Below are 19,835 nucleotides of genomic sequence, written 5' to 3'. Positions count from 1 at the left end.
TATTATAAAGACATGATGACATTTGTGTTTTTTAAGGGCCCATTTTTTTCTCTCGCCCTAGGCCCACAATATGTTTGGAACGGCCCTGCACAAGGTGTAAATACCCTACGTGTCCTTCTAACCATGGATTCTACTATACACCTCTCCTCACCTGATTGGCTCACCTCCAATCACCCTCATTGGCACGTGGGCCCCTACGCCACGTTTAAGTTTTCCACCAATCACTTCTCTTCCGTTGTCCAATATTTGTCGTCACACGTGGCCCCTCTCTTTCTTTATATATGTTCACCTAGTCTATCCTCAAGCAATCGCCAGCTGCGTTAAAACAAATTCTGAAAATACTCGCCGGAGAAGGTGGTGGTTGCTATAATTCTGACTCGGAAATGAACGGTATAGGTGGTTGTTGTATTGCAAGGCATGCGGGACGTGGTGGATGTGATGGGATGTACGGCATGTCGAAGGTGGAGAGGATAATGCTAAAGTACAGGCCGATCGCGCCCAAACCGGTGGCTGCTGGGTCAGGTTCCGGTGGTTCCACGACGGAGACTAGGGATGGGTATGTTAAGTGTGGAAGAGGTAAGAGAAAGTATGTTAGGGTTAACGGGAACAAAAAGAAGAACGGTAATTCGAAAAGAGGCAGTAGTGAAAACAAAAAGGCGACGACGTCGTTATGTCCACCGCCTCCGTCTACTGGAGAAGATACGGTTGTGACGCTTTCTTTGTTGCCGGAGACTCCAGATCGGAAAGAGAACTCACAGATTACAGGCTTTACAGATCTGTTATCGTCAACCCAGATAAAGAAGTGTAAGTGCAATAAAAACAAAAAAACAGCGCCGGCGCCGGTCTGGTTGAGCTTTGACAACAAGGAGCAAAAGGTAGGGTTTGATCCAGTTGTAGTGAGACCTCCACCGCCACCGCCACCTCGACGACTGCAAGTGGTGTCATACGTGACAGTGGAATGCGTGAGAGAGAGTTGGATAGACGGATTAGGGATAGAGTACTGTACGGACAACGAAAGGGTCATGAACATGGAGAAGGACACGTGTCCTGGGTTCATATCGGACGGCCAAGATAGGGTGGTGTGGACTAACAAGGCGTTCAGACAGATGGTCGGAGTTGGAGACGTGATCAGCGGAGAGGACATGTCGGTGGTGTTTGTGAGAAAGAATAATTGGATGCCATCGCCGGTAAGATACCCAACTTTCACCTGCAAGGTGACGATAACCTCCGCCGTCGCCACTTACTGTAACGGCACAACTCCTTCACCGGCGTCTCCGACGCGAACGCTGCCGTGTGACGTTTGGAGGATGGAGCGTGGTGCCTGCGCATGGCGATTGGACGTCAAAGCAGCCCTTAGCTTGGGTCGGTAAGAAACTAAGACTCCTCCATCCACTAAGCCATTAACTGTTAATATTCTTATTTTCTTTTTCTTTTTTTGTTCTGTAAAATTTAAGAGTTTGCTTGTAGAATTATTATTATTGTTCAAACTTAATTTCGAGTTGATTATCATCGTTACAAGTTGTCTTAGATGATGATAGAGCTAGAGATGTTCGAAAAAAAATATTAATTACAAGCTCGATCAAAAAATAACAAATGGAACTTATAATGTTGATTCAATAGTATTGGTTCAAAAGTAATATATATATATATATATATATATATATATATATATATATATATATATATATATATATATATATATATATATATATATATATATATATATATAGAGAGAGAGAGAGAGAGAGAGAGAGATTTTAGTTTATGAGGATTGAGGTTTTCTTTTTGATTTTATGATGTGAGTAATATATATATATATATATATATATATATATATATATATATATATATATATATATATATATATATATATAACCCATGAGAACCACGGTTATAAAATTAATTAAATTTTCATATCAAAAAATCAAAATTATTAATTGATATTTTAAATAAATTATTACTTGAGAGATATTTTTTAGTTATATAAAATTTTAATCATTGATTTAAATAAATACATGAAGTTATATCATTTTATAATATGTATTAATTTTATTTTATTTTTCAATCTAATTTATTAATATAATATAATCAAAGTGAGAAAATTAAAATTTGAAATTTAAAATGAAGAATCAATTATTAATTTAATATTATTAGAGTGGGAAAATTAAAATTTGAAATTTGAAATGGATAATCAATTTTAATTTAATGTAATTAGAGTGGAAATTTAAAATTTAAAATTTGAAATGTATAATTAATAGGTTGACAAGTGACATGATAAATGATATATAACATTAATGAGAAGTTCTAATTGTATGACACTTGTTAATATAAGATTAAATCTATTCTTTTATTAGAACAGGAAGATTTGTGTAATTCTTGTTGTATACTCAAATAAAAAGGTAGGTAAATTGTTTATTAATATATATGTATCTTTACTTATTTTATAAAATATATTTTGAAATTAATCTATTCATTATACATTTCCATAAATACAAATTTCAATATCCGGATAGGGATGTGCAGAAATTATTAATAGAAGTATAAATTCGAAAAATCATCACACCTAACCAAATTTGCTTCTTTATGTTGGACTTTTTTTTTATCGATTCTAGTCTAGTCATTAAGAAACCGCTAATAAATTGGTACACCATTAACAACATTAATAATACTAATAATATATAGTTATAACAAAATAATATCTGGTACACATACTAATTATAATAATACTAATAAAAACTATAACAAATTATATATTATTTGAAGGCTTTTTCAAGATAAATATAACAAGTATGTTTCATATTATTCTAGGATATAAAAAAAATTACATTTGCACTAAATATACAGTAAGAAATTACTAAAATTAAAGTATATGTCTCAGTTGGTATTTATAATCCACAAAATCAACATATATGTTATAAAATTCATCACACACATACATTTGATCATATAAATGATCTCAAACAATAAATCAGCCACGTAACCACTGAATTATGCAATTTAACAAATTATATATATATATATATATATATATATATATATATATATATATATATATATAAAGGTTGTCAAAATCACGATCTTGATCGTAAGATCATACGATCTTAGCTATGAAAAATGATCATGATCAATATATATATATATATATATATATATATATATATATATATATATACATATAAGGTTGTCAAAATCACGATCTTGATCGTAAGATCATACGATCTTAGCTATGAAAAATGATCATGATCAATACATATTGTATTTGGGGGTATGATCATAGATATGATCGTATGTTCATGATCCGATTCGATCATATCTTCTTTTGATATATATATATATATATATATATATATATATATATATATATATATATATATATATATATATATATATATATGTGTGTGTGTGTGTGTGTGTGTGTGTGTGTGTGTTTTACAAATAAAGAAAATTAAATTACCATTTTATATTTTTTACCATTTACCAATTTATCGCTTATTATTTTGTGTTGTGAGGTGTGACTAAAATTTTGAAGTGTGTAGTTTTTCAACATAAAACTGAATGTTTGAGATAATTTTCTCGTTTTAAAATAATTAGTTAAAGTTATGTTTTATTTTGTGGGATTTTAGGATTCAGATCCCGTTCCTATGATGTCAATCTTATAAATGCAAAAACGATTGTACCTATGATACTGATCTTGACAACTTTGATCTATGACATAAAATGTTGGCAGTTGTTTTATTGTTTCTCGACAGGTGTACAAATTGAGACTTGTTGGTGTTGAAAAGTATTGTTCATCTCCAATATATCACATGCATTTCCATATTAATTACCATATGTATCTAAATCGTTAATTTAAGGGAAAATGACTTGTGAGTGTAATTATATTTTCGTCTTGTTCACATTTACATAACTTTACTTTTTTTTTTCACACTTGACCATTTAACTTATTAAATATGTTCACATATTATCATTGTCACCTGATATAGCATGTGACAATGGTAATATGTAAACACATTTAACAAGTTAATGGTTAAATGTGTATAAAAAAAAAGAAAATTGACTAAATATGAACAATTTTTTTTTTACAAATTTTTTAAGAATTTTTATAATTTCTTACGACATTTTTATGATATTTTTTTCCTAATGGTTTTTCAAATACAATTTTATAAACTTTACTTATAACTTTTTTAAACTTTTTTTTTTATACTTTTATATAATTTTAATACAAGTACTTTTAAACCAAATATTTTATAAATGTTTTAAATTTTTCTTACAAGTTTTAAACTTTTTTTTTATATATTTTCATACAACTTTTTTTATAACTTTCATATATTTTTTTCTAAACTTCTTTTACAACATTTTTAAAGTGTTTCACGGATTTTGTACGACAATTTAATATTTTATTATAACATTTTAAAAATACTTCTATTAAATACTAGCTTAAAACATTATATTAAAAAACTTAAAATTTTATAAAATTTTAATTAATAAGTATTAAAACGTTGGAATAATTTTAAAACATTTACATTATACAGATTTTTTTATTTACTAAGTAATATTTTCTTTTTATGGTTTTTAAAAGACCTCCATACTTATTGTTACATATTTAATTTATTTAATTTTACTGTTAGATACTATTTACATTTAAAATATTGTATATGCTTAAAAAAATTATAAGAGGCTATATAAAATATTTCACAAAACAAAAACATATTTATTAATTAAAAAGTAAAGTTTAAAATTGATCAATATTTAATTAATATTTAAGAAATTATGGATATTTTAAAAATAACGTTTGAAAAAAATAAACAACCAAATATGAAAAATAAAATCGCTATTAAAAATGGGGAAAATGAATTATCAGGGTAATTAACTTTTCGTTTTGTTTATATTTAGACAACTTTTTTTTATACACATTTAACCATTTAACTTGTTAATTTGTTCACATATTACCATTGTCACATGTTATAGCCGATGACAATGACAATATGTGAACACATATGACAAGTTAAGTGGTTAAATATGTACAAAAATAAAGAAGTTACCTAAACGTGAACAAAACGATAAAGATGATTATACTAGTAAGTGGTTATTTTCCCTCAATTTAATTGTACCCCTTAAAAACATAACTTATGGGGAATTTTATTTGTCATGCCTATCTAAGTCCATCAACTCTTATAATTACCATATTTTTCTATTTTACGATATTATTATTACGGTTTTTTCTTCATAAAACATCCTATATTTTAACTTTTCTTTATATATATATATATATATATATATATATATATATATATATATATATATATATATATATATATATATATATATATATATATTCAAAAATGACCAAACTTTACTTTTTACTTGTCATTTCATCTCCCAAACTAGTTACCAACAATTAAATCCATGTTCTTTCATAGTATACCTTATATTTTGCATATTTCAGTATATATCTATATTTTTTTCTTCACAATAACTCAATTTTAACATATTCATTGTTATTTCATGCCGATTACCAACATGCAATAATATATATCGCGTCGATCACATAAAAGAATATCTGATTCTAAAATTCTAGGTCACGTTTATACTTCTTATTCTTCTTATACACTATAGTAGGTCCCTTAAATTGACCTGATCTTTAAGTTAGGATAATAAACATAGTAAAGAATGCTTAAATTAAATTAGGTTATTTGAATATGAAGCTCATCAATTTGTCGTATGTCCCAAGGTTGTTTTCATAAAACCAAGTATATTTGCAAATGTTGTCCAAAGTGTCACAAACAGTGATCCTAAAATTTTTCGGAGTACTCAAGAAGCCGTTAGAGTATGCTGGAATATACAGGAAGATTCTTGAACGACCTACATATTTCAAGGACATCGAGGAAGAATTAAGATTATTATGGAAGCCTTGTAAATATGTTATATAGATGTAGGATATTCATGATAATACGAGATATAGAAAATTCCATTGAGGATGTGTAAGAACCCTATTAATAGGGGTAAAGTCATTTGTAACAAACCATCGAGAAGTTCTCTTGTAAAACTCTTAAGTCTTATAATATAAGCTCTCTTTGTATGATTTGTAGTATTAGTATCTTGTTTCCTTTTGTCGTTAGAACATCCAAAGGAGTAAAGTTAGCCTAACTTAGTTGGAAAAAACGAAGTGGAACACGAGATAGAATAGTCGAAAAGATTCATCGTGTTCCACGTGGTATTAGAGATAGGTGCATGCAAGAAAGAGATCGTAACCATGGACAGCGCAAGTTAAAAAGACTACATTCCCCTTCTCATTGAGGAGAAGGAAAGAAACTTCAAGAAGAGGGCCCAATTGGTAAATGCCTTGGCAATATTCAATAACAAGCTTATAATAGTAGAAATTAATATCGTAAGATACCTGAGTGGAAGGATACCATCGATCAATTTGTTGTAGAGATACATGACGCGATTGCAGCAACAAAAGATTTGGTTGATTTTCGAAGAGATAATCCAACACGGAATCCTAGTAATGTAGATAAATTCGTGACAAACACAAAACCAAGGGAAGAAAGACCCACATCCAAACCCCAAAATTTTAAAGGAAAGGTAATCAAAATAGAACCCGAAGAGAGATCAAATGTTATTTATGTGATGAGCGTGATTCAAAATTACCTTAAGAAGAAGTCTTTTAATCTGATGGTCTCTGAAGAAGAAAATGTTGGATTAGGTGTCTAAGCCCATAACTATAAATGGTATGTACTTGACTCGATAGTAGCATAGTTCTTTTGGGTTGCCTTCATACTGGTGACTAGACATGATAACTGTTGAGGAGAGAGGCTGATTTATTATTATGAATAATAATTTGGGGCATAAATATGAGTTGTTAGTATATATTATATGAATAATATATTAATTTGGAATCATATTATTAATTAGTATTTAATCAGAAATTAATTTGGATTTAGTTTTGGGATTAAAGGAACTGACTAAAAGTACAAGGGTTTTTTTGTATTTATTTGATAGTTGAGGCTTTGGGCCATTGGATCACCCTTGTTAAGGCTAGGCCGAAAATCCTAGAAGGATCTAGGAGTTTTCTTCTAATGCTTAATGCAAGGAGTTCCATGGACTTGCTTAGGCCTAAGCTAAGGGATTAGGGTTTTCACCTTGAAACCCTTGTTAGCCTCTAGTATAAATAGACCCCTAGGCTTAAGAATTCATCCCACCCATTGAGAAACCCTATAAGAGAAGAATTCTAGTGCTAGTTACATTCTCTCCTCTCTCTTATATTCATCCTTTCACTCTTGTGTATTTGTGAGCCATTAGATGTACTATATTTATGGTACTTGCTCTCAAGAGCAAAGGAACTTCACGATTTAGTTGTTATTATTATATAGCAACAAAGGTATGTATTCTAATCCCTTTTTTGTGATTTTTGAAATATTAGATGCATGCTAGGGTTTCCTTTTGTTTTCATTTGTTGTATGTCTAATAATGAAACATAGATCCAAATTAGGGTTGCATGAACACATAGGATTGTTTGTATAAAACCTAACAGTGGTATCAGAGCCTTTGGTTTTTGTTTTCAATTGGATTTGATACAAAAGTATGAAATTGAAAAATTAGAGTTTATGGCTAATAAATCCTAGGGCATGGATTTTCGAAATTAAGGTTCCAAAACCCTAGTTTTCGAATTTTGTTAGGGTTTCTTGAACCCTTTCCTTTGGCATTAAGATTTTGAAATTAGGGTTATCTAACCTTAGGGTTTTTGAAAATGCCTTATTCCCCAAGATAAGATTCCAAGATATTAGGGATTAAGATAATGCCATCTTTTGTAATTATCCCTTTAATAGTTTAAATAGATTATTAAAGATTTTTGAATTATTCCATCCAAAATTTTCGAATTTTAGGAATAAAGGGATTAGGTTAAATTAATTGTTTAATTTAATAGATAGTCCTTCAAGATTTAATAATTTAAATTAATTGGTTAATTTTGGATAATTATTAAATCACATTTTTAATATTTAAGATTTTAAAATTAAAAAGTATTAATTTTTGAAAATTTTAAATTTGATTAAAACCCTAGTATTTTGAACTGTATAAAATACACCCTTATACTATTATAATATAATAAGATTAATAATTATATATATATATATATACACATATATATATATATATATATATATATATATATATATGTATAATATTAAGCTAGTATTACCGTTAGTAGGCCTCATTCATGAAGCCGATCTTAAGGGGGGTATAAGTTTGCTGCCTATAAAATGACAGTTTCATGGGTGTCCACTCTCACTTACCGTTTCCTTGATTGGTGGAGGGTCGTTAGCCGAACGGGTAGGATAGGGCAACTAATTCCTCATTAAAAGTATAATGATTAATAAAGTAACTAAATATTTTTATAAAATTCCCAATCTTAGTTGCTTTAGGACAAATGTGAAAATGATGTTATTCCATGCAATTACAATTTGCACCCTGTCAAGTCGTTAGTGGAGCGTGTGTGGTTAACCGGCACACTAATTTGGGACTAGCAAAGGTGGCAAAGGGTAGCTTGGTGTTTATCATAGATCAATGGAGCATGTGTGGCTAACCGGAACATTGATTAGGTGATTTGTAACATCGAGAGTACCAAGTAAATTTGCATGGTTGTTCACACCTTGTTTGTGATCCTCGGTATCCCAGTCACAAACTTGAAGGGCATATCAAAATTTAAACATGCTATTGAAAAGTTCAATGAATCTCAAAAGATCTAGGAATTTCAATACATTTAAAACTTAATATGTATTTTGGCTTCACTTACCTTCAAATTAATTGCAGCTTGGATTATGACATCCCTTTTCTAAATTGTAAATAATGTTGTTGGATCCTAGCCCTTATTTCTCATTTGGGTGTTTAATTGGGGATTCTTATCTAATCAAACTTTGTTCCTTTTCTATTTCAAATGTCTACTTCAAACAACAACAACGCTTCTAGCTTGACCCTTCCCGGCTCATTCTCACTCATGAACTTGTGTGGGAGGGTGATATTTGATGGGACCAATTTTAATGATTGGATTTGCAACATCCGCATGGTCACCCGCTACAAGGACAAGAAGTATGTTATCAATAAGGAGCTGAAGGAGGTTAATGTCAACATTACTACTCCCGAAGAAATCGCTGCTTTCGAGGCTCAAGAACGAGATGCTACGAAAGTCCATTGCATTATGCTCGCAACCATGACTGCAGAACTCCAAAAGTCCTACGATGACTACTATCCCTATGAGATGCACCAAGATTCGATGGAAAGGTACCATCAAAGTGCTAGGAAGGAACAGTATGAGATCATTGCTGCAATGATCCCTACCAAAATGAAGGATGGAGAGTCCGTTATGGCCCACTTGCAGAAAATGCAGAGATACGTGGACCGCTTGCTGAAGTTAAATGTTAACTTTGATGAGGAGCTAGCCATAAATATTATTCTTCACTCCTTACGTCCTTGCTACGAACAGTTTCGTATGACCTACCACATGAACAAGGAGAGGTAACTCTAAGCAAGTTTCAAGGCATGCTAAGGACTGGTGAGAGTATCCTGAAAGGCAAATCTGTTGCATCTACTCCTGCTACTGCTGCCCCCATCTTGGATATTGGGCAATGAAAGGGAAAGAAGAGGAAGGCTCCTTCTAAGAGCCACCATAAGGGAAAGTCCCATGATGGTACCTATTCTAGTGGAACCAAGGCTGGTCCCGTTGCTCCCTCTTCAAACTCGAAGGATGGAGAGTGCTTCCACTGCCACGACAAAGGGCATTGGAAACGAAGTTGCCTACAATACCTGCAAGACATCAAGGACGGGAAGATAAAGCCCTCCTTCGCAGGTATTTATACTATTCTATCTAATAACTCATCACATGCTATGTCTTGGGTCCTCGGCATAGGATTTGGTTTTCACATTTGTTCTGATTTGCAGGGTCTAAGAAGAAGTAGGGATGTGGAGCATGGGAAGATAAATTTGATCATGGGGAATAGGAAAGCGTTACCTGTCACCAAGATTGGAGTTTACTCTTTAGTGCTTAATAGTGGCTTAGGTTTAGATTTGAATAATTGTTGATATTCTTCAGAAATGACACGAAACATTATTTCTTTTCATGGTTTGTATAAAAAAGGTTTTAGATTCTCATTCAATAATGAAACTGGTTCTATTAATGATTTCTTTAATGATACTTTCTATTTTGAAGCATTGCCTTGTAATGGTATATATGAAACTGTGATGGTTGTAGACAACTTAGGAAATGATGTGTTGCATATCGATTCTTCCGATGGTTTGGATAAGGCATGCTTGTGGCATTATCGTCTTGGACATGTCAAAAAGAAGCGCATAGCCCAACTCCAAAAGGATGGAGTGTTGGAGTCATTCGACCTTAGGGACGATGACGTGTGCAAATCTTGTTTGCTTGAAAAGATGACCAAGTCACCCTTCACTGGCACTTGTGAAAAGGGTTAGGGTTTATTGGATCTTATACACACCGATGTATGTGGGTCGTTTAGATCTGCCACAAGGGATGCAAGTCGCTTCTATATGACTTTTACCGATGATTATAACAGATATGAGTATATCTACTTAATCAAGCACAAGTCAGAAACTTTTGAAAAGTTCAAAGAGTTTAAGGAAGAAATGGAGAATCAGCTGGGTAAGAGAATTAAGATGCTCCGATCCGATCGAGGTGGTGAGTACCTTAGTCTTGAATTCCACGACTACCTCAAGGAATGCGAAATTGTTTCACAATTGACGCCCCTAGGACACCGCTGTTGAATGGTGTGGCTGAGAGGCGCAATCGAACCTTGTTGGACACGGTTCATTCCATGATGAGTTGAGCTTCGTTACCTATCTCATTCTGGGGGTATGCCTTAGAGACAACCTCCCAAATCCTTAATCTAGTCCCGACTAAGAAGGTTGCCAAAACACCTCACAAGATGTGGACAGGAAAAGCTCCCTCGTTGGCACATATCAAGGTTTGTGGTTACGAGGCTTTCTTAAGATGAGAGACTCACGACAAGCTCTAACCTCATAGTGAACAGTGTATTTTCATCGGCTATCCACATAAGTCCTTTGGATATCTCTTCTATAGACCGAGTGACAATGTTGTCTTCGTTGTGAGGAGAGGGGTTTTCCGAGAGCAAGAACTCATAAGCCAAGAGGACAGTTGGAGGCAAAATTGATCTTGAATAGCATCAAGAATCAAGTGATGAAGGAATCTATAATGTTGGCGTTCAAACCGAGGAGGAAACTCCTGTTGAATGGATTGATGAGTCCTTAACTCTTAGACATTCCAATAGAGTTAGTGTTCCACCTGTTTTATATGGTTTTTATATAACAAGTGAGGGTAATACGTTTAATAGTGATAGTACATTAATAAATTTGGATGAACCAAACAACTACAAGGAAGCCATGGCAGACCCGGAGTCTGCGAAGTGGAAAGAGGCTATGGACAGCAAGATTCACTCCATGTATGAAAATCAAGTATGGAACTTGTTTGACAATGTGCCGGGTCGTAAGACGGTCGGGTGCAAGTGGATCTTCAAGAAGAAGACCGACATGGATGGGAAAGTACACACTTATAGGCACGATTGGTTGCGAAGGGCTTTACTCAAACTCCTGGAATTGACTATTATGAGACATTCTCACCAATAGCAAACATAAAGTCTACAAGGGTTATGCTAGCCATAGCTGCGTTTCATGATTATGAAATATGGCAGATGGATGTCAAAACCGCTTTCCTTAATGGGATGTTGGCTGAGGATGTTTACATGAGTCAGCCAAATGGTTTTGTCGATGCAAAGCACCCTAATAGAGTGTGTAAGCTTGAGAAATCAATTTATGGATTGAAACAAGCATCTCGTAGATGGAATCTTTGTTTCGATGAGAAAGTCAAAGAGTTTGGCTTTTTGAGAAGCGAGGATGAGTCTTGTGTACATGTCAAAGACAGTGGGAGTATAGTTAGCTTTCTCGTATTGTATGTGAATGACATACTGCTCATAGGAAACGATGTCCCAACCTTGCAGGAGGTTAATTCCTGGCTTGGGAAGTGCTTCGCTATGAAGGACCTCGGAGACGCTGCTTATATTCTAGGGATAAGGATAGTGTGAAATAGGAATAAAAGACTAATAGGACTTAGTCAAAGTACTTACTTGGATAAAGTATTGAAACATTTTAGCATGGAGAATTCCAAGAAAGGGATTTACCAATCCAAAGCAATACCAAGTTGAGTAAGACTCAAAGCCCGAGTACCGAAGCTGAGATAGCAGAGATGAGCCGAGTACCTTATGCTTCCATTGTTAGCTCGATCATTGTCACACCCCAAAACCAAGAACGACGGAAACGTTCTGGAGCAGAGGACGTCATGTACAGTATCACAACAATGTAAAGTAGTAAACAAGCAACAACATCATCCATTGCATTAATAATATAATTATTATACAAGTGTGTTCTGTCAAATTTTGATAAACACTAAAGCATAAATCAAAAATGAAAGATGATTCTTGAACGAGCTCCATCTTCCTTAAACCTTGCATCGGTACCTGTTTATGATGACCTGAGGATACAAGTAATTTTGAAGGAGAGTGTCAGCTTTAAAGTTGGTGAGATCATAAGTATTTTAGTGTCTTAATTTGTATGTAAGACTTTGTATATATATATGAATTGTAAGTATTGAAAATGTCTATGAACTGTAAGTATGGAAAATATATAAGAACGGTAAGTGTAAAAATGTTTGTAAAACAACTATAAACGTTTGAAAAACCCTAGAAATCCCTATGATTCCTACTATTATATAAGGGGTGTCTTCTACCAAGACCTAACTGTTCTCGATGTAGTCTTCTACCAAGACTTAACTGTTCTAAATGTTCGTTTCTTGTAACAGTGTGTAATTTTCCCAAGTGTAACTATCATTAACAAAATATAGTGTTTACATTTAATGTTTAAGTGAAATGATCACTAAATATATGAAAAGGGGAAATTAATGTAGTACTGTAGTCTTGTATTATAGGAACTACTGCTGTACTAACTACCTTAAACCGGATTTATATTAAGGTATCATGCGATTAATTGCATCATACTATTGACTGGTAACAACGACATAAGTATGGTCGTAAAAAGAAATGACGTTTGGCACCCGCAGACCTGCAGGTCCGGCTGTAGCTAGCAGCAAGGTGTAGGATAGTCAATCCAGTATATATCTATACGCAAACTCACGCTCTCCCTCCAAGAGACTCTTGCTACAACTCGGGCCATGACATTTAAGTCATGCTCCGATACAGGATCACAATTTTGTCAACGTATTTATGTATATGTAATGTATTGTTACTCGTTCTAGTATCGTTGTATATGTTCTCTTTCTAGTATAGTTGTATATGTTCTTCCTCTAGTATAGTTGTATATGTACTCATAGTAATGTAATGTATATGAACGTATGCCTTTGCTACCCAAAGGTACTGAACTGACTGAAAGGAACTATTATGTCCATATATGTATACATGATATATAACTAATATTTAAACGACCTTCGGACGGGTACCCGATATCCTATCAGACCACATCCAAATCAAGGAAAAGGAAACAAGGTGGATAGCCTTCCTAAGTCTTTTAAACATTACTTATATAACTATACATATATAGGCATGCTTATAGCAGAATCTCTATGTAAACGTAATCATATAATTGTATAGTAATGTACTGTGTGTACTAGCTGTAATGTATGTTCTCTCTATCTAGCAAGTATTGACTCATGAATGAACTGACTCATTGTATGATATTGCGTTCTAGTAATAGTTCTAGTATCTTCCTGAACTACCCATATGGTAGCTTACTAGTAACATAACTGGTACGTATGAACATGGATGTATACCCTTGCTATCCAAGGGCATTGGCTGAACTGGAAAGACATTTATGACTATATATGTACACATGATATATAATTAATATTTAAACGACCTTCGGGCATTACCCGATATCCCACCAGACCACATCTCAAGCGCAAAAAGGAAATAGGGTGGATAGCCTTCCTAAGTCTTTTAAACATTTCTTATATAAATATACATATAGAGGCATGTAATTTATAATATAAAAGCATAAATAAGTTTTGTAAAGCCTTTAAACATAATTATTATCTTAAGAAAAGATCGACTTGATGTCAATCTATGAAACAATTTTGAAAGCATGGGTTTGATAAAACAGTTTAAGTATAAGGAAACATTTGTTTGAAACACAATTGTAAATAAGTTTGAAATAAAACATACAAAGTAAAATGTACAGTGTAATAAGGAGTTTTAAACATATAAAGTGTTTATGAAAATCATTTGAAGGCAACTGTTTGGTAAAACGGCTAATGAGTAGTAAATCATTTGAATGCTGCTTATCAATCACATGTGATTGATATAATAAGTAGCATGATTCTACTTGTATCCCCCCCCATAAAACATTTAAAAACAGTTTAAAACATTGATTAAGGGGTATGAACTCACCTGTTGTGGGTGATACGGATGAACTGAAGAGGTAGGACCGCTAGGTGTCAAGTAAAGTCTTGAACACACACTATGATCCTATTTAACATATAATATCACATATATGTAACAAATTAGTCTATAAACAACTAATAACAAGTCAAGACACCCTAGGACATGCTAAACACCTTTATCAAGTGTTATTAGCCTCTAGGATTGTATCTAAGTTGTTGTGGGACAAGGCTAAAGGGGTTTAGGGTTCCAAAAGACCTTATGTATGTGTTTACTCTTCATTAAACTCCACACAAAGAGTTTACGGTCGTAAACCCTTGTGTTTACGGCCGTGAACTCCTAGACTTAGTGTCATTTTGTGTTTTGAAGTCCTAAATGATTTCTAGAAGCAAATTGACTTGGTGGTTTAATCCTTGGAACGGTTTAGGGCATAATATAACTCCTTTTAGGAGTTTACGGCCCTGGGACCATATTCCCTTGGAGATTACATCCGTAATCTCCCTTGGCAGGATGTTTATGGTGTTTTCAAGTCCCTAAACTAACTAGGAACTAAACTAGGCTTTTGTACTTGGCTTCAGAATAGTTTATGGCACCATTTGGCACCATTTTATGGAGTTCAAGGCCCTAGAACCTTTTGGGCCGTGAATACCTTACTCTTGGTGTTCTAAGTGTGTTAGCTAGTCCTAAGCTCATTTAGGTACATGCCCAAATTAGTCTCTTGGCTTAAGGAGGGTTTTTAGGGCATTTTGGCACTTAAACATAGAGTTCACGGCCCAAGAACCTCCTTGGCCATGAACTCACTTTCACCCTTTGATTCTAATTGATTTTGTGTCCTAAATATGCAATGGTGGCTTCTAGTTTTAGTTCCAAGGCTTTAAGGGACATTGGGACACTTTTGGCCCTTAAAATGGAGTTTACTCCCCAAGTGTTCTTGGGCAGTAAACTCCCAAATCTTGGGGTTTTGGTCCGATTTTGATGTTATAAAACACAATCTAAGCTATATAATATAACTAGATCGAATTAATCACAATTTGGGATAAAAACCCGAAGATGCGTGAGAGAGAATTTTGGCTTTTCTCTAATTGGAAATGTAACTAATGAATTATTTTGGTTCAGATTTCTATATCTAGTCCTGGGATTTTTGGCAGAAAATATTTTTATTCCCGGAATGAACTCTAATATCCTAGAGTATTGGAATAACAGTGTTGCACAAAACCCTAGTGCATCCACTCTCCTGATATCTCCTTAAGTGTAAATCCTGAAAAACTGCCAAACTTATACCCGAAGTCTAGAATTTCACTGTAACTGTTCTAACTTTTATTGGCTTGTTATGGTTTGTTCAGAATGGAAATTTCGGGTTGTCACATCATCCCCCTGTTGAAGGGAATTTCGTCCGAAATTAGAATTTAGGCAAGGAAGTAGGTACGAATGATCGAGTCATGAGGAGGAAACTTCCTAATCGATTGGTTCTCGCGCTCCTAAGTGAAATCGGGTCCTCGGTTGGTATTCCAACGAACTTTCACTAATAGGCGACGGCGTTGCTTCGTCCGCTTGACCTCTCGGTCGAGGGTCACTACGGTTCTAATATGAAGGCGAGGATCTCGACGAGTGGACTTACAAGAGTCCTAACGGAAAGGTACGGTTTAACGATCAAGACGCGAAGATTAAATGTACGTTACCGAGTTCGCGGAGTAGGTTTAGATTGTGCGAGGCACATGACCGATTCTGGTAAGAATCTCGGAGGTCCTAACTATCTTGGATTGAGCTTTCCACGCTTTACGAAGCATATTAAGCCGTTCCCAGAGTAAGACTTCCTAAAGAACTTGGTCTCTCACTTGGAATCTCCAAGGTTCTTTCTCTTGCTAAACTTCCCAATCAAGGGCCACCCCTTGCTGGATTAAAGTCGAAAGGGTTTCTGTGAATTGTGAGGAGTTCTGGATGAACTATGACAGTAGGTCTGTAAGACCTAGAATTTGGCGAATGTCTGTCGGCGTTTCGGGTGTCGACAAATTCTCAACGGTTTTGACAAATTGAAAGGGTACTCAAAATTTCCCACATCACTAACAGTGTGTCATAGAAATTTGACTCTTCAATTTCAAAACTCGTGCCTAAAGAACTTCGCGAAAAGTTCCTCTGAAGGAAATGTTTCCATGGGTTTCTTCTTACTATGAGGGTAGATAAATAAGTCATTACATGGAGAAATGACGAACTGATCCAAGTAAGAAAGATGTACCCTACTCATTTAGCTCATGAAAACTAGGGGCGTATTGGTCCTATCCGAAGGGTATCACTACGGACTCAAAGTGTCCGCATCGAGTTCGGAAGGTAGTCTTCCGGACATCCTTCCCTAACACTCGAACTGGTGATATTCGGATCTCAGATCCATTCCTGAAAGAAATTCTTTCCTTGCGTTTGCTCAACCATTTCATCTATGCGAGGTAGAGACAACGATTTCTAATGAAAATCTTGACGGAGTCCTCGATATCTGAGGTATATACGATGCAATCCGTCGATCTCTGGAAGAATAAGACCGGGGTTCTCCAGGGTGAGAAGCCTAGTCTTCTAATTCTATTTATGTGTAGTTCGCTAAGTTGTCTGTACTGTTCTTGCATCTCCAGAGTGTTTAGACTGTAGGGCGATCCATTTACGGGAGTCATACTGGGTTCTAAGTTCGTTCACATGACGATGTGATTACTCATAGTCTTGAGCAGTTCTCCGTCCTGAAGTTCATATTAGAATTCATACATGGTTTGACAATTACAATTCCGTGTATACAATTCGTATATAATTAAGATTGAAAAGGTAGTCGAATAACTAATTCTTCTTTAAGCTCACATCCCATCGAGGAAAAAGAAGTTAAAGTGGAATCATCAATTCTAAACCTGTAGAACCTTGATTATATATCACTCTTATGTATACACTACTCAGTGATAGATCAACCGCATGAATCCTTGGATTAAACTTGACGTACTGCACGAGTGGTACTTCGGGGATTTCTTCGGAAAGAAAAGAACTATGAGGTACTCCATGCATGAGTACTTCGGTGTTCTGATAGGACGGCTTCAATGGAAAAACGATTTAGAAGAAAGAGATGTATGTATGAAGCTGATTGTTTCTTGATAACGACATGGTTCTGTTAGCACGAAAGATAAGGATTTTGTGAGCGATTCTGGTTGACCCTAGATGTACTTCGATTGCTCAAGAAAAGAGTAAGAGTATGTTCTCGAAAGTTTGACCTACATCCCTATGATGCAGTCCTAGCACGGAATGGAAGTGTGTTCGCGAAGGTTTGACCTACATCCATATGATGCAGTCCTAGCAATGAGTATAAGTAAGTTCGTAGAATGGTCTCAAGACGTTTGTCGTTCAAGCCGAGGTATCGTAGGTTGGTGAATAACATGATCCAACCACTGAAAGAGACTTGGAAATGTCTCCGGATCTAAATTACTATAGTCCAATGACTTGACTAAAGCATGTTTTAGATAGACTCCAATGAAAGTATGATGAGAGCACTTGAATGAAGAATGACACAGAAGTTAGCCGACTGTCAAAATCTTTGATATTCATGACGTAAGGGTTCGGGAAAATGACCTTGCAAAAGGTCTTACATCATATCTAGAGAAGATAGCTGTTGACAGCATAAGGACCTAACCAAAAGTACTTACAGTACAAGATAATTTCATAGAAAATGCCACTTCGGGCATAGACAGAAAAACGATTACTTTCTAACAAGGAAAATGAAGTAAAGCATCTACTACTGGCGACGGTCATCCCTCTGGTGAACTCTCAGTTCAGCCAGTCGACGTTCCACCTCAAGTAGGTGTCTTTCGTACACCCTCTGGCGTACGCGGAGCTCTATGACTTCGGCTCGTGACTCAGCCAGTGCTTGTAGCAGGGTTTCATGGTTTCTCTCAGATCTCTCGCAAGCATCTTCTAGACGAATGGTGCGGAGGGTATGCATTCTCGCATCGGCGACAACTTCGGTAATCTGATGTAGGGCTCACCTGCCTTGAATCTCAATTCAGGCCACTCTGCGGACCAAGATTGGCAAGACTCTATCTGCTGAGCCCCCATTGCTCAAGTCGTAAAAGCTTCGGTCGCCATTAAATGGCATGGGCTGATCTTGTCCTTGGCTCCATGTTTCCAAGCATTCCACCCACTCAGGCGTCGGGCCATGAAAAGCCGGACGAGGGTTAGGAATTGGAACGAGAGCTGCTTGGGGTAGGTTCTCAACCTCTGGTTCGGAGTTAGCATCGTCTGAAAGGTCTTCATCATGGTGATCATTCAAAGGGATAGGATGATCATTCTCTTGTTCTTCTCCAAACCAACCAGCTATGACTTCGTTTGGAAGATACTGGTTGCCGTGGGGATGGAGTCCAACCATGTTATTTATGCCAGAATTGGGGTAAGAAAATAATTATTAGACGAACTATCTAGATAATTATTTAGAAAATCTTCATTAGTTACATCGCTATTTGTGAAGTTTATACCAGTTATATGTAATCTAAACAGGATAGGCCTTCGAATATGTGACTTTAACTCCAAATTCACACAGAATAGGGGTAAAGTAAAATTTTCACAGATTCTAAGTCTATAACATCCTAATTACATATAGCCTTAGTGTATCCACTTAGCAACTACCAACTTAGTAATGAAGATCCCGTTTTACTTCTCAAGAATAACGTACTTATAGTATCACAAAATACTCCTATAGTATTTTAAGTTTAATGTTATGTTGTACTGTTCTCATTGTGGTAGGGTTGGTAAGATTTTAGCATTGTTGCAACCACACAACTACACTTAGGCACATGCTAGTCAACCCTCGGATAATATAGGTGATCAGACTATATCTTCCCACTCTCTAAGCCCACTTGTGTTGCCCAACAATTGTAATTCTTTTGTACTGTCCTAGTGACACTGATTTTAGTATGAATGCAGGCACGTATACTTTATTAAATATTTTATTATTTAAAGTATAAACTCTTGGTCAGAGTATTTTTAATCCCTTATGTATTTATAGTTAGTATATCTTTTATGGGTTGATATACTTAGTTCACTATAAACAATGCTCTGATACCAATCTGTCACACCCCAAAACCAAGAACGGCGGAAACGTTCTGGGGCGGAGGACGTCATGTACAGTGTCACAATAATGTAAAGTTGTAAACAAGCAACAACATCATCCATTGCATTAATAATATAATAATTATACAATTGTATTCTGTCAAATTTTGATAAACACTAAAGCATAAATCAAAATGAAAGATGAGTCTTGAACGAGCTCCATCTTCCTTAAACCTTGCATCGGTACCTGTTTATGATGACCTGAGGATACAAGTAATTTTGAAGGAGAGTGTC

At 34.9% G+C, this 19,835-nt stretch overlaps 1 protein-coding gene across 1 annotated transcript; it reads left to right on the top strand.

The window, feature by feature from the left end:
- Nucleotides 1-383: 383 nt before the first annotated feature.
- On the top strand, nt 384-1,370 carry LOC145098828 (von willebrand factor A domain protein). Its single transcript, XM_079036427.1, has one exon. The coding sequence runs from the start codon at nt 384-386 to the stop codon at nt 1,368-1,370; it is 987 nt and encodes a 328-aa protein (XP_078892553.1).
- The last annotated feature ends 18,465 nt before the right edge of the window (nt 1,371-19,835 follow it).

Source organism: Lactuca serriola, chromosome 4 (genome assembly GCF_051521515.1).
Source record: "Lactuca serriola cultivar US96UC23 chromosome 4, Lser_US96UC23_V15, whole genome shotgun sequence".
NCBI lineage: Eukaryota > Viridiplantae > Streptophyta > Magnoliopsida > Asterales > Asteraceae > Lactuca > Lactuca serriola.
Note: the sequence above shows the minus strand (reverse complement) of the source record. Positions and strands in the feature narration are given on the sequence as shown.